We start from the raw sequence: 21,232 nt of genomic DNA, 5'->3' as shown, positions 1-21,232 counted from the left end.
CATTTTGTAAAGTACTTAACATGTTAAATAGTTGCATGCTAATACAAAGTCTGGTAGGAGTGTACTTTTTCTACACTAAAAAATGATGAGTTTTGTCACCTATTCAAAACTGTGTACATCCTGGTGGAATTTCATTGAAGGATAAGACAATGAATTGTAGAAAATTGTCAACAATCCTTTCATTATTGCTATAAATATACTATTACCATATTTTCCTCATTTCTCTTTTAAATGAATAAAGAGAACTGTCTACATGTTTAAAATTTATGAAAATTGTAGTTTTTAAAATGTTTCTCTACATCTATATAAATAAAAATGTAAATGTTCTTTGTTTAAAATCGTGTATCTTCAGGTGGTGTTCACAGATTTCTCCAAAATTTTGGCACAACATTGCATTCTACACGATTTGAACTTGGAATAACACTAAACAAGTTCAAGGTCGGAGAGGGAGGCTGGGGGGGATAGGAGATGGACAAGGGGTGGGAGGAAATGGGCATAGAAAGTGGAAAGGAGAAGCTAGATAGAGAGAGGGGCTGCGGGAGATGGAGATTGGGGGGGGGGGGGGGGGGGTCTCCAGCAAGAAAAAGTTTTCTAAATTTTTAAATTATTTGTAAAGTTTATTGCAAGTCTCCAAGTGCTCTCATTCTCAAATACTGGATGACTAAATTATTGGTTTTCACACTTCATGGGCTACACTACTTTTTCACCCCCACCTCTTTGATTGATGGATGGTTCTTTACCTCACAGCAATTCCTTCTAAACAGATAATGATGTGTGTATCAAGTTTGGTTTAAATCTGTCCAGTGGTTTAGGAGGAGATGTGGAAAATATAATCTGCATAGATGTCACACCAAGCCCAGGCATTTTTATGTTATTTACCTCACTGGGCAGATATATCAGTGCAGCATTTAATGTCAGGAGAAATTGCACATTAAGAAGGTTGCTTCAAGCTCTAGCCCTTCTGCAACACTGCCATGATGACAAAACAATTTCACTGCTTACCACCATGTTGACACTACTATGACCACAACGATTTTCACATCTGTGAGTTGTTTTCTGTTCACCAGCAATTGATTCATTCCCCATGAGAATTAGATAAGGACTGGATTGCTGTGGCCACCATACTGCAACATTATGTTACAACATATCTAATTTGAAACTTATTAAAAAATAATCTTTAACAAATTAATCAGATGTACTTGCAGAAGAGGACCACAGTGAAAGAGAAAGGGAAGCCCGGCAAGCTCTCTCAACAACCTAGCACAGAACATAAATCTACACAATATAACCTTCATGCATTATATTTTTGTATGAGGAACACACAAATTTGTTTCCCAAACAAGAGTCATATACATTTAGGCTGAATGGGCATTTGCAGAACAGCTCATTGGGAGCAAGTGCTGTCATTTTAATAATGGGGTTAGAACTGAGAGAGCATAACGTGCTTGATAAATTCTTTTCATGGTTGTGACTTAAACTGATGATCAGTAATCATACCCAGAAATTTAGTTTTTGATATATGTTCTGTTTTTTTCCTCCCATGTCTGTAACAGTTAAATCTGGTATTTGAATAACAAAGTTAATGCAATTTGTCCTTTTTTGTATTAAGTGAGACTTCAGTGAAATTTGTGAATCTGTAAATTTCAGAACATGCTATGTTAACTTTTGTCTCACATTTTTTCTGTGATTATGAAATTAGTCATTTGAATACTATATTTTTTGTCCTAGCTCATAATATCTGGGAAATTATGAAGCTATATTAAAAGGGTTGGTCATAAGATACTTCCTTTTTGAGGTTTTTGGCATTAGACAAATATTTGCTCACCAATTTGTAGAAATTTTAAACATTCAGAAATTTCTACTTTCTGGCTAAGAAGGATCTGAACAACGACTAGCTAGATCTCTTATTCCTAGTGCATCCAATTTCTGGAATACGATGGCATGATCAGATCCGAAAAGATAAGTAGTTTGGTCTTATCCACCCAGTGGCTTTAATACACACTTTTTAAAGCCTACAGCTTCTTTCTCTGTGCTGGTACCTTCTCTGAACCCATACTTGCATTTAGTGACAGTGTTAAACTTGTTGAAGCCTTCCAACCTTTATTTCGTAACAGTTCCAAATATTTTTGAAAAAGTTGGGAGCAGTGAAATTAGTCTCGCATTTACTTCCATTCAGTACACAAATGAGGACTTCATCTACTCCTGTAGACATTTTATTTTTTAGATACTGAGGCTCTTAATATTTTTACGTAATTTAATGCTTGTTGTCTTACAGAATTATCTAGTGGGCTGATGCAGCTAAAGCAGAAATGTATTCATTCAGAAAAAGTGAGCAGTAGAATACTGCTGTAAGTAAAATTTCCCAGGTGCGAGTAGGACTTGCCCTCTGAGGATTCTGTACAAACTTATTTATGTATGTAGGCAGTTCATCCATCCTGGGAATTAAGAATCTCAGTGATTTTTGTCTGTTATTGATAATGGAATTCCAAGACTTTTGAGAATGTTTTAATTTTAATTTTGGAGTAGAATAACAAATGACAAAAGAAACAAGTTTTGTGTTATTTAATTACAGTTTAACAGTTTTTGGAATTTTTCTCTTAGCTGTACTGTGAAACCTTGCTTCTTGCCAAATTTCACGATTACAGGTCAATGTAAAGTACACAGCAGGTTTTGATGAGTGAGCTGGTGAGTATCAAAATATGTGACATAAACTGCACCCTTCTATTAACTTAGAAGAGTACATATATTACACCAACAGGGAACCATAGATATAAATTTCACCATATAGCGGAGATGCTGAGTTGCCTGAAACTGCCGTCCTTTGTGAGTGAGTGTGTGTGTGTGTGTGTGTGTGTGTGTGTGTTGACTAAGGCGAATGGCCAAAAGCTTTAATTGTGAGAATCTTTTTGTTGTGCCTATCTGCGACTCGGCACCTCCGTTGTATGGTGAGTAGCAACTTTCCTTCTCATAATGTTGTTACATTCCATCCTGGATTTTCCATTGTTTGACATAAACATCAACTTGATATGTCTACCTGAGAAAATGGGTTGCTAACAAACAGAGAGACAGACAACAAAGTGATCCCATAAAATACATACTTTGTTGGCGATACCACCCACAAATCATTTGATTATTTAGATTCAGGGATTAAAGTTGTTTTAAATTGCATTTTAAGTAACAGGTCATTGTGAAGCAGTTTTCGTCATTATGGCAGCCATCAAAGCCTCATTCAGTATCCCAAACATAACCAGTCTGTTGACAAGTACAGCAATGACATTATTCAAAGCAACAGTGGCGCGTCATACCATGTGGAATAGAGATCATATGGGGAAAAACTCAAGATTGCAGATATGAAAAAAATAGAAAAAAATTCAGACAATGTTCATTAAATGGATACTAAGAGTGGAAAAAACAGTGCCATCTTGTCTTGAATATGAATTCACAAAAAAATACTTGTTTTGTAAAGGACATCATATTACAACACTGGCTGCTTTCCACAGTGCCATAACAGGAACTGATTACAAGATGGTCCAGAAGGAGGAGGAGGAGGAGGAGGAGATAGGCCCAGATTTCTCATACATACCAGTCATGCCGGATGACAGCTGGACTGAGAATGTAGGAACAAACGACATATAAATCAAGATTTGCATTACACAGGTTTCATCATAAAATGCATACCAACAACAAATACCACAAATCAACTGAAGACAGTAAATGTGTGCTGCATGGACAACAATGTTAAAAAAAAAAGTATCAATTACAATGTGTGCAAAGGAAACGGAAACTATAACAGACTGTAGGAAAGACTAAAACTTGTATAAGCTTATATATTAATACTCAGTCTGAGCACTGTCTCCTCAATAATACAAAACTAAATATTTTTGGCACATAGGTAATTGTTGTTTTTATAAAATCTTAGTAATATTGCAGATATTAGGCTATCAACACACATTAAGCAGCAGCTATTGATTGTAAATGAGGGAGCAACAGCTTTTTCAAAGTAGCTGCTTTCATGTTAATGCTACTATATAATTTCCCAGTGACCTATTTGCAGTTAGTGATGCCTACACAAACTAATAAGAAGACATCTCATTCACATCATGCAGATAATCGAATGACTAAATCAACCATTCTGTCATTATTCATTCATTCACTCATTCATTCAATTACATCTACATCTATACTCTGCAAACCACTGTGAGATGCATGGCAGAAGCTATCCCATTGTACCAGTTATTAGTCTCTTCCTGTTCCTTTCACATACAGAGCACGGAAAGAATGATAGTTTGAATGCCTCTGTGCGTGCAGTAATTATTCTCATCTTATGCCCACGATCCCTATGTGAGTGATACATGGGGCATTGTAGAATATTCCTAGAGTAATCATTTAAAGATGGTTGTTGAAACTTAGTTAATAGACTTCCTTGCAATATTTGAAGTTATCTTAGAGTCTTCCAGTTCAGTTCCTTCAGTATCTCTGTGACACTCTCCCTTGGGTTAAGCAAATGTGTGACCATTTATGCTGCCCTTCTCTGTATACAGTCAGTATCCATTGTTAGTCCCACACACTTGAACAATATTCTAGAACTAGTTGCACAAGTGTTTTGTAAGCAATCTCCTTTGTAGACTTATTGCACTTCCCCAGCATTCTGCCAGTAAACGAAAGTCTACCACCTGCCTTACCCAAGACTGAGCCTAAGTGATCATTCCATTTCATATCCCTACAAAGTGCTGCAACCAGGTATTGGTATGAATTAGCCAATTCCAACTGTGACTCACTGATATTATAATCATATGATTCTATGTTTTTTTTGTTTTGTGGAGTGCACAATTTTTCATTTCTGAACATTTAGAGCAAGTTGCCAATCTCTGCACCACTTTGAAATCTTATCAATATCTGATTGAATATTTATGCAGCTTCTTTCAGACAGTACTTCATTATAGATAATTTCATCATCTGTAAAAAGACTGATTTTACTATTAATATTGTCTGCAGGGTCATTAATATACAGCATGAACAGAAAGGGTCCCAACTCACTTCCCTGGGGCACACCGGAAGTTATTTCTACATCTGACAATTGATTCATTCATTCCCGTTGCATTCATTAGGCATGCATAGAGTGTAGTTGTCTATCAGGCAGTCCTGTTGCAATTCTGACTATGAGTTTTACCTTCATATCTTAATGAATCAGTCATTGGTGTTTTGCAGATTTGGGAAGCATCGGAAAACACTTGATGCACCTATACAACTGGGACGTGAAGATAACATGTCAAGAGTACCTGAGGTGGCTGGCGGAGAGAGGGAGGCAGCACGTAGAGCAGCCCAGGAGGAACAGCGACGTATCCAGGAGCAATACCAGCGACTGGTGCAGCGCCAGCGACAACTTGAGGTTGCCCAAAAGCAACAGCAGCAATCACAGCAACAAAATTCTCAACAACAGTTTCAGCACCAAAACAACCACCAACAGCAGCAGCAGGTTTGTCTACTACTAATCAAATATGTATGCACAGAAACACCTACTTATTTTAATTAAAGTTATGTATAAAATATTAAATAATTATTTTTATTTATTACATCTCTTACAGAATACAATCGTCTGTATTATATTTACCTTTAATCTATAACTAAAATAATGGAGAATTGAACTAGTAAGTCCATGTTGTTTGGATACTGGTTTCCCGTGTATACTGGTGTGCAAACTGTAAGGATATAGTAACTTTTCCATGATGTATCTCTGTCAAGTAACTTAACACTATGAAACTTGAACCATACATTATAGTACAGAAGGTAACTGAAATAAATGCACAATAAGATGAACAGAAAGAACATTTCTATTCAAAGATGATAATTACGCTGAAGTTGCCACGATCTCTCTCTGTCCACCACATTCTCTCTCTGTACACGGCACTCTCCAATCTCTATTGGTCCCTCTCACACTCTCTCTGTCTCATCGTGTCCTTCTCCCCCTCTCATAGTCCATCTTCACTATCCCCACTCTTGACAATATCTTCCTCCCTTCTCTCTCTCTCTCTCTCTCTCTCCCCCTCCCTCCCTCCCTCAGTCTGCAGGCACCTCCCCTGCCTCCCCCTCTTTCTCTGACCATAGGCGCCTCCGCTTTCTCTGACCGTAGGCACCTCCCCCGCCCCCCCTCTCTCTCTGCCCCCATCGCCGCCTCCCCCTCTCTCTCTGCCCCCATCGCCGCCTCCCCCTCTCTCTCTGCCCCCATCGCCGCCTCCCCCTCTCTCTCTGCCCCCATCGCCGCCTCCCCCTCTCTCTCTGCCCCCATCGCCGCCTCCCCCTCTCTCTCTGCCCCCATCGCCGCCTCCCCCTCTCTCTCTGCCCCCATCGCCGCCTCCCCCTCTCTCTCTGCCCCCATCGCCGCCTCCCCCCTCTCTCTCTGCCCCCATCGCCGCCTCCCCCCTCTCTCTCTGCCCCCATCGCCGCCTCCCCCATCTCTCTCTGCCCCCATCGCCGCCTCCCCCCCTCTCTCTCTGCCCCCATCGCCGCCTCCCCCCTCTCTCTCTGCCCCCATCGCCGCCTCCCCCCTCTCTCTCTCTGCCCCCATCGCCGCCTCCCCCCCTCTCTCTCTCTGCCCCCATCGCCGCCTCCCCCCTCTCTCTCTGCCCCCATCGCCGCCTCCCCCCCTCTCTCTCTCTGCCCCCATCGCCGCCTCCCCCGCTCTCTCTCTCTGCCCCCATCGCCGCCTCCCCCGCTCTCTCTCTCTGCCCCCATCGCCGCCTCCCCCGCTCTCTCTCTCTGCCCCCATCGCCGCCTCCCCCGCTCTCTCTCTCTGCCCCCATCGCCGCCTCCCCCGCTCTCTCTCTCTGCCCCCATCGCCGCCTCCCCCGCTCTCTCTCTCTGCCCCCATCGCCGCCTCCCCCGCTCTCTCTCTCTGCCCCCATCGCCGCCTCCCCCGCTCTCTCTCTCTGCCCCCATCGCCGCCTCCCCCGCTCTCTCTCTCTGCCCCCATCGCCGCCTCCCCCGCTCTCTCTCTCTGCCCCCATCGCCGCCTCCCCCGCTCTCTCTCTCTGCCCCCATCGCCGCCTCCCCCGCTCTCTCTCTCTGCCCCCATCGCCGCCTCCCCCGCTCTCTCTCTCTGCCCCCATCGCCGCCTCCCCCGCTCTCTCTCTCTCTGCCCCCATCGCCGCCTCCCCCGCTCTCTCTCTCTGCCCCCATCGCCGCCTCCCCCGCTCTCTCTCTCTCTGCCCCCATCGCCGCCTCCCCCGCTCTCTCTCTCTCTGCCCCCATCGCCGCCTCCCCCGCTCTCTCTCTCTCTGCCCCCATCGCCGCCTCCCCCGCTCTCTCTCTCTCTGCCCCCATCGCCGCCTCCCCCGCTCTCTCTCTCTGCCCCCATCGCCGCCTCCCCCGCTCTCTCTCTCTGCCCCCATCGCCGCCTCCCCCGCTCTCTCTCTCTGCCCCCATCGCCGCCTCCCCCGCTCTCTCTCTCTGCCCCCATCGCCGCCTCCCCCGCTCTCTCTCTCTGCCCCCATCGCCGCCTCCCCCGCTCTCTCTCTCTGCCCCCATCGCCGCCTCCCCCGCTCTCTCTCTCTGCCCCCATCGCCGCCTCCCCCGCTCTCTCTCTCTGCCCCCATCGCCGCCTCCCCCGCTCTCTCTCTCTGCCCCCATCGCCGCCTCCCCCGCTCTCTCTCTCTGCCCCCATCGCCGCCTCCCCCGCTCTCTCTCTCTGCCCCCATCGCCGCCTCCCCCGCTCTCTCTCTGCCCCCATCGCCGCCTCCCCCGCTCTCTCTCTGCCCCCATCGCCGCCTCCCCCGCTCTCTCTCTGCCCCCATCGCCGCCTCCCCCGCTGTCTCTCTGCCCCCATCGCCGCCTCCCCCGCTCTCTCTCTGCCCCCATCGCCGCCTCCCCCGCTGTCTCTCTGCCCCCATCGCCGCCTCCCCCGCTGTCTCTCTGCCCCCATCGCCGCCTCCCCCGCTCTCTCTCTGCCCCCATCGCCGCCTCCCCCGCTCTCTCTCTGCCCCCATCGCCGCCTCCCCCGCTCTCTCTCTGCCCCCATCGCCGCCTCCCCCGCTCTCTCTCTGCCCCCATCGCCGCCTCCCCCGCTCTCTCTCTGCCCCCATCGCCGCCTCCCCCGCTCTCTCTCTGCCCCCATCGCCGCCTCCCCCGCTCTCTCTCTGCCCCCATCGCCGCCTCCCCCGCTCTCTCTCTGCCCCCATCGCCGCCTCCCCCGCTCTCTCTCTGCCCCCATCGCCGCCTCCCCTGCTCTCTCTCTGCCCCCATCGCCGCCTCCCCCGCTCTCTCTCTGCCCCCATCGCCGCCTCCCCCGCTCTCTCTCTGCCCCCATCGCCGCCTCCCCCGCTCTCTCTCTGCCCCCATCGCCGCCTCCCCCGCTCTCTCTCTGCCCCCATCGCCGCCTCCCCCGCTCTCTCTCTGCCCCCATCGCCGCCTCCCCCGCTCTCTCTCTCTGCCCCCATCGCCGCCTCCCCCGCTCTCTCTCTGCCCCCATCGCCGCCTCCCCCGCTCTCTCTCTGCCCCCATCGCTGCCTCCCCCGCTCTCTCTCTGCCCCCATCGCCGCCTCCCCCGCTCTCTCTCTGCCCCCATCGCCGCCTCCCCAGCTCTCTCTCTGCCCCCATCGCCGCCTCCCCAGCTCTCTCCGTCCCTTCTGCCACCTCGACAGCCTCGCCCCCCCCCCCCCCCCTCTCGGGCTCTGTCGCCACCTCGCCAGCCTCGCCCCCTCTCAGCAGAATTTTAGGTGCTAAGATACATTGCAAGTATTATATTTTTAATTCAATTTGCCAAATTCATATCTTCCCAGGCAGCTGGAGAAATGTACGCCCCACTGTAATTGTAGCAGTGCACTTGAGGTTAGGTCATCCCGTCTGCTCCCTGTGCACAGTGCATACATAAATTAAGTACTAATAAGGTCCTCCATTGTACACATTTTACCTCTACCAATACATCCAATAGTACTTTGCGTTTCAAAGGTTTGCTATAGTTCAGATGGTGCCTAAGATTTTTAATAGATGTACTAGAAAACTTACTCCCTTTTCTCAGCATTTTTCATACAGATTTTTCAAAATGAAAGTAGTATCACTTCCTGAATCTAAAAAGACTTGCACTTTTAGGCTTTTTTATGTTGAATATTGATGATCTTTGTTCTTCTTGTATACCTCTGTCTCTGACACAAATTTTGGTTATTTTTCTTTCAGTTTTTAGAACTAGTTTTTGTGCAGACAGTGCCTTAAACCCATTTTTAATATAGTCCTGTTTAATTTAGTATCCTTCTTTGTGATTTATTTTCATGAATTTTCAACTGAGTTGTATGGTCCACCTTTTCCTCAATTCTAATTAAGTTTCTGGATAGTGTTTGCAGATTGCATTCTGCTTGCATGTTTTCTTCTTTAGATGATTCTGCATCCACTCATATTTCCTCCCCAACAGAGATGATTGTTTTAGATTGCTCCCATAATCCTGCTTTCTATTTGGAATTTCTTTCCTGGTTGTTTGCTCCTGCTTCTTGGATATACGAGGGTTGTACCAAAAGTAAGGCTCCCAATGAGCTACAGCCTTGAGGGGTAGGTGCTAGGCTAAATCCGACAACAGTGCCATACACAGTGGTTCCCTCACTGTCGAGTCCGCCCATCCACGATTCGCTACATCGCTCAGTGTTGTCTTGGCAGCCATCAGAGATAGAAGTGTTGATCACCGCCCCCACCAAGTGTGAGGTTCGTGCATTAATCCATTTTCTCCATGGAAGGAAGTTACCACCCATGGAGATTAATCGGCAGCTGACTGAGGTTTATGGTGAAGAGTGCATGTCTGTTGAGCACATCAGCAAATGGTGCAGGGCTTATGCTCATGGTTGCACGGAAGTTCACGATGAAGAACGGAGTGGAAGACCACCGGTTTCGGATCAACAGTGAGCTGTTCAATGATCGGAGAGTCACTGTCCGTGAACTTGTTGAATGCATTCCTGAAGCTTTTCATGACACAATTGAGAGAACTTCAACGGAAACGTTGGGTTATCGCAAGGTGTGTGCTCACTGCATCCCCCAGATGCTGACTGACGGACATAAGGAGAAACGCTTTAACTGCTTGCAAGTGTCTTCAATAATGTGAGGGGAGAGGCAACAAGGAGAAGTTGTTAGACTCTATTGCCACTGGATATGAAACTAGGTGTTCCATTACACACCCAAAACAAAACAACAATCTCGTCAGTGGTGTCACTCCAGTTCACCGCCAGCAAAGAAATTCAAACAAACACAGTCAGCATGAAAGATTATGGCGACTGTGTTTTGGGATCGGAAGGGGGTACTCCTCATCGACTTCGTGCAACCTGGGATGACAATAAACTCATACAGATATTGTGAAACATTGACCAAACTCCAGCGAGCAATCCAGAATCGCCAGAGAGGATGGCTGAAGGAGGGAGTAGTGCTTCTTCACGACAACACTCGACCCCACATGACTTGTCAAACACAGGAGCTTTTGAAGAAATTTGGGTGGACCGTCATGCCCCATCCCCGTGCAGCCCCGACTTAGCCCCGTGATTATCACCTCTTCCCCAAGCTAAAGAAACACTTTAGGTGTCAAACACTTAAAGAGAGACGATAAAGTCTGAGCAGAGGTCACATGATTCCTCAATGGGTTGGCGTGAGACATCTTCGACTTAGGAATACAAAAGTTAGAGCACTGTCTTCAAAAGTGTGTCAAAAAACATGGAGACTATGTTAAAAATAGACAAAAGTGTTAGCTTTTCAACGATGTATAAATTAATAACAATAAACAATGTTTCCTATTTGTAAAAAACGTGGGAACCTTTCTTTTGGTACTACACTCGTAACTATAAGGCCTTTAACTTACCTTATTTTCTCCTGCCATTTCTGCTGTCCTTTTATTAATTCTATAAGGTCTTCCTTCTGTTCCTCCTCATCTTTCCTTAGGATATCAGTAAAAGCATTATGTTGACTCTGCATTCTCACTTTCCTGATACCTTTAGCCTCCATTTGTCACTCTTCACGTGACCCTAAACAAGGTGTGCTGCTGTACATAATACTCACACCCATTTTAATTTCACCGCTGTCTAAAAATCCCAAGTCTTTAGATATGTCCTCTTGATACACTTTGCTTTCCTCCTGTCCCTTGTTTACCCCACCAAATAGTTCATGTGGTTCTCCTATATTGTTACTTCATGTGATAATAGCTGAACAATTGCCTCCTTAGCTCAAATATATGTGTAAAATACAGTTTTAACACAGTTCACTACACATGCCAAGAAACAAAAAAACATGACAATTCCAAACAAATACCCTATGGCAGTAATGCTAAGCAAGCTACTGCAGCTGATCAAGCGACACATACTTTTCATCATCTTGCACTGCTATAGTTGTGTTGTGTGGCACGCTGTACAGCATTGAGGAATTTTTGTTGTTTCTTGCTTTATTACTGTTTTGTGAATACATTCCATTTATTCAATTCACTGTTCAAAAATTCTGCTGTTCTTGCTGTGTGAGCCACTATTCTGCCCCTCTGCTTGATGGTGGGGATTGTCACACCTATTGTCAGCACACACACCACTGATTCTTTTGTGATCTCTGTTTTAATTTCAGTAACATTTTCTCAGTTTGTTCTCCCCACATACTTCTTCACTGAAGATTGTACAGTTGTGAACTCCGTGTCCAAGGTATCGGTGCTGTTGGAGGAGTAAATAGCAGATAGTTGTGTACTGAGCCACTTTATATGTCGATCGTTTAGAAAGATAGGTAACTCCTCAAAAACCACAGTTAAGTCAAAAAATATTTGTTATAATTACACTGGTTCTTTATCACAGAATAAATACTGGCACTTTTTTCTACTGCACTAAGCATACAGATTCCCATTTCAACTTCTAACAATAGTAGCATTGTACGACTGCTAGTCACAACAATGATGTATGAACTACTTGTGCTCCTCAGCTCAAAAATTAAAGATCACGTGATGGATATTGTTATTATGCTGATTCTTCATTACATGAAATATCCCTTTTCCATGGGCATCAAACAATTTCAAAAGAGTGACAGCCTTAAAAAATGTTGAAGTTTGCCATTAAACTATATAAACTAACTTCAAACTGATGTTTCCTGAGTGAAGGTATTTAAACTCATGTTTTCCTTTTCATTACATACATTTATGTTATTGAGTAAATTAGTTCATGTATTTCGATTCGATTGCTTTAGTAATGTATGCTTCCTTGGGTCACAAGTGAAGCTACGGAGATCTTGTAGCAAAATCAGCAAACTAGGGGAGTTAGCATAGTGCCCTCTACTCGCTACACTGTAACTTTAACATATTTGTAATTTATGGGAAGCACACATCTTGGCAGAAGTTAATTTCAGCTATTAATCCCACTCACAAATCACCAATTGTGAAGGATACCCTGGCTAAACACAAGAAGACAGCATGCTCCCACCTTCATAAAACTCAGGTTGTTCCCCTCCCCCCATGCCCCCTCCGGTGGTTCACACAGCATTTTTGTGTTCCCTTGGATCAAAAAGAGCCAGAAAGATCATAGTTTTCAGATAATTGAGGCAATCCAAATGTTTTAGACCGGGCACCTTAAACAGCCTTGTAGTTGATGACTTTCTGGGTACACCTCAGAGTACAAGACTGGGAACAACAGGGGCAGCAGATTATTGATGTAAGAGTGTCACATTTTGACATGTACTAATACACTGATTATATATCTTCAATAAATTCCTTGTTTTTGAAGTTGGTCTTGATGCTTGAATAATTAAAGATATTGCCATCAGATAAAAAATTAAATTTCATAAATAATATTTGTAATTGACAAGACATTTATCATTCTGAGAAAAATGAGATACTGAATCACCTTCTATGACCTATCACCATGTCATCTAAGGATGTATTAGGGGGTCAACCTGACAAACAAAAACAAAATTGAGAATCATGTAATGTCACAGAATACCACTCGGTGTCCCAGTTGACTCTGGCTGTATGGAGTGCAAGTCTTTGTTGTCTGTCGAGTGGTGTCAACAGTAAACAGTGCATGGCCACTTGAGATCTCAGGCCAGCTTTTAGTGATTTGTCCCTGATGGTTTGTGGTGTGACACTCACTCTGCAAATTTGATCTGGATTTCAGCTATTGTCATCTATCTCTCAGCCTGTCAAATAAACATACAATCATTTCATGGTATAGTCTTTCTGGAAAAACTTCTACCTACTCTTCTTGCCACACTATTCTCGTGAGTCCCTCTTATTACCACTATTTTTGCAGTCATTGCACTACACCCAACGATCTATGCCATCTGTTTGTATGACTCTCCCCACACACCAGTGATTCAATCTTCCTCAAAGTCTGAAAAAAAGTAATAAGCTTAAGTTCACATCCTCCAGGCATTTCATATTGCAGTCTTCATTTGATAAGTTCCAATAATGTTAGACACTGCACTGAAAATAAGCCCACATAAGGATGAAATTTCAGTCATCAGCCTGGTAGCATTAGGTAAAGGTGACCGCGATGTAATGTTCACCATTTCTGTCAGTGTAGTTGAGGCATCGAGTGGATGGCAGGCACATAATAAACAAGGTTGAAAACATGTCTGTGCTTCTGGACAATGTCCTCCTATAGAGCTAAGTAATACAGAAATGAGTAATTACCTTTACTCCACCCATTACTTTATTCTACCCAGGAATTAGCATTCAGAATTATAAATAGAGCTGCCCATTAAAGAACAATTTTTATGATGGTCTTTCTTTTGGTTATTGTAAGATGTGAACTATTATATTTAAAAAGTGTTAATTTTAAGGTGAATGTTAAATGAGAACACATTTTGAAATGTTCTCCAAAAGTGCTATCATCTTCCAGGACACTACCAACATATTCCAAAACTAGGGAGGGTTCCGCTACACCAGTTTGGCTGGAATATATTTTACCATACACATCAGCCATTACGTCATTCAAATTTAAAATTTTGTAACCACCTAAAAAATAATGTAGGAAGGAACATATATTTTAAGCACTACAGTAACAGTGCCATGGCACTGTCAGGCAAGAATTCTGAAGAAGTTTAAAGGCATTGTTTATTTATTTATTTCATGTTCCATAGGTCCTGGAAGCGAGTGAATCGCAAAGATATGGAACGTGTCAAATTGTACATAGTTCAAGCGTAACTTGTATAAATACATACAATAAAGACACAATGTAAATAAAATCAATAGACAACAGCACAATCAATAAACAGAAAATTTTATTTCACAAGGAATGTGTCTGATTGTACACACCTGAAATATATCTTACATAAATGCAACAAAAAGATACAATGTAAATAAGATACCAACTAAACAACAGCACATTCAATTAACAGAAAGTTAAGTCTCAGAGCCTGCATTTGTATTTTACTAGCCTACATAGGGTAATTTGGTTTCCTTAATTCATTAGACTGGTCCTTTTATAAGTGCATCACTCCATTTTCCGACCAAGAGATGAATACACTAAGCAGATTCAGAAGGATGTAGGTTGCAGTAGGTACTGGGAGATGAAGAAGCTTGCACAGGATAGAGTAGCATGGAGAGCTGCATCAAACCAGTCTCAGGACTGAAGACCACAACAACAACAACTCCATTTTCCAAACCTTTTTAAAAATATGTCTTACTATTTTTAGTAAACAGTAAAATGATAATGACCATACTATATATTAAATAGCAGCAGCAGCAGCAGCAACCCCCATCTTTGCACCACAACTCAGAAACAGGAGTTGATGGACATCAAAGAGAAGGTTCAAGCTCATCTTCGTCAGGACCATCCACCCAGTCACAGTCGCGTACAGAACGCATTCATCAACTTCGAGCTCAACATCAGCGCAAACATGCTGAGCGACGTGGACAGTATCCTCTTGATGATCGGGAAGAGCGATACGAAGAAGCAATACGCCAGGTGAGATTACTTTAATTGATGTGGTGAAAAACTGCATTGCAAAATTTTTACAATAGTTAATTGATACCCTAAAGTACTTTACTGTAATGTTGTGTTACGAAATATTACATAAGTGTGTGTTCTGTCAGCTGTTGGTGGAACATGATAAGACTAGATATTTTCAGAGAGATATGATCTTGTACATAACATAACTGATATTTGTGAGACCCAAGTTTCTCGTGGCGTACACAATTTTCAAACAACTTACTAGAATTCAGCCAGGTAACATTCACAGCGACTGCCAATATTGTCATATTTGACTCCTGTAATGTGTGTAGGGATTATATAAAAGATTTTATTAAGGTGTGCGAAAATTGTCAGGTTGACAGCATATCGGAGGTGATATGGAAATACAAGCTTTGGGATTCATACCCTTTCCTGGGTGTTAAAAATAAAAATAACTGCCAGTAACACCAATAAAAGGACAAGAGAGACTGCAAACAGATTAAACAAAGAGTGGAATTGAAACAAATACAAAATAACAATGAAACCCCTGTTTTACGTTTTCATGGGGTCCAGTCTTAAAAATTGCAAAACTGAGGAAAATGCAGAATTGAGGAAAATGGTAAAACCACTAAAATACAATCAAAAACATATGTAATTGTCATATATGATTGAAAATTGTAATCCTTGCCAATATGTTGTATAAAATCTGTATAGTGAAGGACATTAAATAATACAATGTTTACATAATGGTTTGTGATAATTAATTTAATCGGTCCTTAAAAAATCACAGATGTATAACAGCAAGTAAAAACTCGTCAGAAAATTGACACTGGTATCAGGGTACAAGGTAATCAAGCTGTTTATCAACATGCTATGACCACAAATTACAATAAAAACGTATTTTTGTGACATTTTTCCTTTGTGTTCACCCAGAAAAAAAGCAAAAATCATTAAACATGATGAATTAAATCAAAAACTGTGAAGTACAGTGAAAGGTATTGGAATCTAACATGTGAGGATGTGTGTTTTCCTTCTGTAGCCAATATCAATTTAATTGGGTCGAATAGACTTCAAGCCATATACACACTAAGCTTGAAACATGTTTCCATTGACTTGATATGGACACCCTTTGGAAACATCTTATAAAACATGGAAACATCCATCCGTAGCAATGTCTGTACAGATCAAATGAAACAATGTTTCAGGCCAGCTATCACATGGCACTACTGAATGGCATAAGCATATGGTCATATGTTGCATTGTGTTGTCTGTTGTATAGAGGTGTTAGGTGTTTTGTTTTCTCTTGCTGTATTAAGGCTTTCTGGGGGAAGGGGTGGTGGTGAAATGCAGTGGACAAGGCAGCAGATGGTTGAGACATTGCTGTTGTGCCAGGCTGACCGCTGCTTGTGGAATATATGAAGCAAGCAGTATAAGAACAGCTTTTGAATGAATCTCCCATTGACACAAAACTAAGATTAACGTTATGTCTGGTTGCAATTGCTTTCCTGATGATTATTATTATTATTATTATTATTATTTTTAAGAAAAGGTGATACTATATTGGCAGAAATTCCAAATCGTTTGTTGATATCCAAGTGAAATTATGGAAACTGAAGCTGTCTTCCATATTAAATTCATGTAGGTAGCAAGTTTTTCCCACCAATTGTTCTGTGGCATGTTTTCACTCACCAAAGACAATGACTGTATGCAAACCTACAAATCAATTTCATACAACATCTAATCCAATTTTATCAACCAGCTTTAACATTCATATTCTTCCTTGTCACAAATACAGGAACAGGAAAGGGAGGTAATGACAGTGGCATGTAAAGTGCCCTCCGCCACACACCGTTGGGTGGCTTGCGGAGTATAAATGTAGTAGGTAGATATTTCACATGTTGTGAAATCACAAACATATTCCCTTAAAGAGTTCTTGCTCCATCTGAGATTCTTCTGTCACTAACACATCCATAAACATCAACTTGAGACTGTTGTGATCAACAAACCAATAGCCTCAATCCTGGTTGCCTTCACAGTGCCGCCATGTCATGATTACATCAGTTTGTGCAAAAAGTAGTGTGAAACGTACTCAACCCATCGTTGCGCAGTTGCATGTTATGTTGGCAATACTTATTGTGGATTACATCCACCTTTTCCTCTGTCACATCTCCCCTCTCCACAGTGGCCTAAAATATTTCCTTAACTCTGGCATCACCCACTGTGTGAATCGTCTGGCTTTTGCGCCACTTATAACTCATTCAGTCACCTCAAATGTCAATAGGAAGAAAACAGAATGAAGTCAAGCGAGACGTTGAGTAAGAAAGTAGAATTGAGTAAACTTTACTAGGAAGAAACGTAAAAACAGGGAATTTTTAGCACTGATCTTATGGGGTTTTCAGAGGAGTTAAGAATTTGTGGTGTAGAATCATGAAAAACGTAAAATCGGAGAACATAGAATTGAAGTTCCACTGTTGTATTTTTACAAAAGGAAGATGTCAAAGAGTCAGAGAACAGCAATTTTGATCAAAGAAAGACTGAATTAGTGAAGATGCTGGGCAAGCTAATGATATCAAACAACGGAAGGAAGAGTGGGAATGTGACATTAAAGACATTCAGTGAAGATAATGGAGAACAGTAAGTGTGTCAGTCAGTTTGAATTCAGTAACTACTATATATTGTAAGAGGGACTAAGTATAAATACATAGACTCAAAATGCACCAGAGATCTTAGTATAAAAAAATTGAAAGTGTTACATGTTCCTTGAAACAAAAAGAAAAAATAGGAATTGTCAAGTTGTTGCAGAATTATTAGAGTAAATTAAGGCAGGGCCAGATCATGTATATGTAACAGATCAGTTTGTAAATACTGTTGTTAAAAGTGATAACCAACTTGAAAGGACAGTAAAATAAATACCTAGATTCCTTTTTACTGCATATTTTGAAAGATGATATAATACATATATTATCATAAATTGTATTTTTGCCTCGCTAATTTTTGTTAAGTATGGGATGCTGACCTCCCAGTTTGGACTTTTCAACCTGCATTCTAATTCTCTTGCTCTGTTTGGTGTAGGGGTGAATATAATTAAATCATTGCAATTCTTTCCAGTGTGAAAACTAAATTGTACAGTTTTTATCACTGTATCCAGTACTCACATTACTAGCTGGAGGTATGTAAAGGGAAGATGCGATACATCGTAAGTGCTTCAGAAGCAACCCCTCTAACCCTTCCTTATTGCAGTACTCACTTTTCTTCCTTGCTTGTGTCCTATTCTGCATTATCCTTCAACCGCTGTACTGGTTGTCCCTCCTAAGAGTCATCAGGTGCATTTTCTCTGGTGTTTAAACAGATACTTCAAATTTCATTTTGCAGTGTGTAACTGGAGTCTGCACAGCTTTGACAGAAAGGGATGATTTGCCTCCCATTACAAACAAATAGCTTTTTAAAGCAGAATTTTACAGGACAGTTTGATACAGTGGTTCCAAATTAGTATAGTCTGATATTCATTTTAATTATATGTATTAACAGGAACATTAAAACTTGATTGATAAGTGGAACTCCACCTGTGACTTGCATGACACCCTATTACTGCCATGGAGACTGATGACCTCAGATGTTAAGTCCCATAATGCTTAGAGCCATATTACTGCCATGAAGTGGTGCTGCTTGGTCAGTAGTTATTCATAGTTTTAACATTCTTATTAATATATATTGATAAAATGGCTAAAACATCAAAGTAATTTGGTATTGCTCTATCAAATGGGCACATATAATTCTGTTTGTTGAATGTCACATAAGGCTTGATGGGCAATATTTGCATGGGTTGACTCCAGCTACATATTGCAAAAAAGGAATGCAAATACCTGCCAAAACACCAGAGGAAACATGCCTGACAATTCTTAGAAGGTATATAGTGTATTTTCATTCCTTTACTGATTCCACACTTGCTTAGTTATTGTGTTAGTTCTCATCCTCCATAAACTGTTCAATTTGCTGCTGTTTTCATTGGTTGCATTTGTTTACATCAAGACTTTGTCAGTGATATAATGTTTGTCGGGCTTCTCTTATTTCTATAATAAAATGGTATGTATTTGCTGCTTATTTTAATTTTCTGGCCGATTAGCTGTATTATTTGTATAAATAATAATTTGCTAATGTTAATCACCTGTTGTATGACTTACTATTCTGCACCTAACTGCTATCACCTCTTTGTTCTATTTTTAACAATTTTGTAATGTGATTTGCAGAAATATTTTAACTATGCTAACTTTAAGCCAAAAATGCTCTTTTCATTTTTTCCAATTCATTGTTGACACATTTTTGGCAAATCAACAAATATTAAAATGTTGAAATAAACTTGAATGTTGAAAAATGTTGAATTTCATTATGTTCGTGTTGCTTAAGAAATATCTCAATAGAATAAAAAGAACTACAGTGTCCCATTTAAAAAGAAAATGTTTCACACATTAGTAAGATAGTAACTGAACACACAAAATTAAAATAAGTTATTTCTCCTTGTTTTGTGTGAGTTGATTTTACTGTAATTATTATTGCAATAAGATTTTCCTCTGAAGCAGCACCTTGACCGGCCAGAGGCGTCACATGGCCGATCAGCAAGCTATGACCTGTATGGTGAGATGACACGACCTGGTAGCAGAGTAGGCATCACAGATCCGGCAAAGTTTTCTCACTATGTGAATTATGAGGAAATTCAACAACATCTCAAGTAAGAATTTAGGAATTTTCATTTTACCAAATATTTTTCAGTAGTATTTCATGTTTGTCAGCCTTGTTGTTGAATTAAAAATAAACTTCTAATCCTAAAAACTGTGTTGATGGAAGCATATGGTGGTTGGTAAATGCATTCACTACTGGCTTGTACTTTCTTTGCTGTACGGCCATGCAGAACAATGAAAACTGTAAAATACATTCACTGAGTAAAATGATAACTAAATTTAATTTTCTGCAGAGAACAGAGTAAGTGAATGAAATGCTGAGAATTTTATGTTAAGGTGTCTTGGATATAGATACAGGCTAGTGGTTGGCATGGAAAAATAACTGTAAGTGTTTCCAAGAAAAGGGGAGAGGAAACTGATATTGGCTTACCATGATGCACAAGGTGAAAGTGATGTAATTTAATGTGTTTTATGTAAGAGATCTTCAGTGTTTTGAATGTAAGGTAACTTCCTGAGGGATTACCAGAAAGAGTTCATCTAGACAATGACAGAATTCCTGTAAAAGAGTCGTCTTTAAAATATGTCATCTTTACCAAGTGATTATTCACAATGTGTGCTGTAATTATATTTATTTTTTATGAATGATGTGTGAGCAATCAGAAATATAAAATTTAAGAGGCCTATGCAGGCCAACTGAGCTCATTAGCTGTAAAAACACTTCTCCATTAAAATGTTATTTTCTTCTGATGCAATAAGAATAGCTGATTTATTTCTTGTAAAAGTGTATTTTAAGTACAGCATTATAGCTGTGTATGAAGTCAATTGGTGTTGCAGAAATTCAGAGTGTCAATAGCGATTCAAAGCAGCATATCAAATCACAGTTAACTGCTAAATGATCTGTGTCTGCTGGTCTTCCCCATTGTTAGAGAAATAGTTAGGTAGAATATCAGTCCATGGAAATGAACTGTTCATTTCATCAAAACATTTTCAGTAACAGATATACACCTGCAATGAATATTAATAATTCAGGAGACTCCGCCATTAATTAGGCAATACACACAATCAAAAAGTAGTACATTTGTGAAACGAGGGAGGAAAATATGATTTCAGAATTTGTTGCTCTTCTTTCAGTTTTGAAAATTCAGTCTACAGAGTGTTATTAACTGATTTTAAAAATAACATGTTTTGGAGCTTCACATTTTTAGCACATAGCCAGGTACTTGAAAATTCCATACTGTCACAAATATTTTTGTACATACCTGTTTATGGAATGCACATTTTCCTGAAAATGAAGACGACTTCGGAATAGACTGCAGCATGCACTTATTGCTTTATAAAATTTATGTTTTTTGGTGAAGGGAGGTGCGAACTGTTGTTTCTCTCCTTGCTACATAGTCTGGAATGCTCGGGTTATCTGCACGGAGCATGCACCATTATTTTATTGGTTTTATGCTAGCAGAATGAATGTGAAACAGTTTATGTCTGGTCTTGTTATCTGCGTAATACTTCAGCACATTCATGCTTAAGAAGCAATGAAATTTGCTGCCATTAAATGCATAATGTACAGCTCTGAAGTTAACACCATTTTATAAGCTGCAAAAACCAAGAAGTTGAGAAATGTAGTTCTTCATGTAATATAGGGCATTATGGTGTCCATCAGAATGAAGTTAACAATGAAAA

The 21,232-nt window shown here is 41.4% G+C and overlaps 1 protein-coding gene across 1 annotated transcript in view; it reads left to right on the top strand.

Moving 5' to 3' along the window:
* The window catches only part of LOC126252504 (partitioning defective 3 homolog), a gene marked incomplete at its 5' end in the record, with an annotated part of 237,820 nt that overhangs the window by 199,714 nt on the left and 16,874 nt on the right, over window positions 1-21,232 (top strand). The window contains 3 exons of the mRNA XM_049953400.1: window positions 5,209-5,476; window positions 14,661-14,891; window positions 19,451-19,602. Of these exons, the coding sequence (XP_049809357.1) occupies window positions 5,209-5,476; window positions 14,661-14,891; window positions 19,451-19,602 (651 nt within the window). The remainder of the gene's footprint in view (window positions 1-5,208; window positions 5,477-14,660; window positions 14,892-19,450; window positions 19,603-21,232) is intronic.

This window comes from Schistocerca nitens, chromosome 4, assembly GCF_023898315.1.
Source record: "Schistocerca nitens isolate TAMUIC-IGC-003100 chromosome 4, iqSchNite1.1, whole genome shotgun sequence".
NCBI lineage: Eukaryota > Metazoa > Arthropoda > Insecta > Orthoptera > Acrididae > Schistocerca > Schistocerca nitens.
The sequence above is the reverse complement of the archived record's forward strand: the minus strand, read 5'-3'. Positions and strand labels throughout refer to the sequence as shown.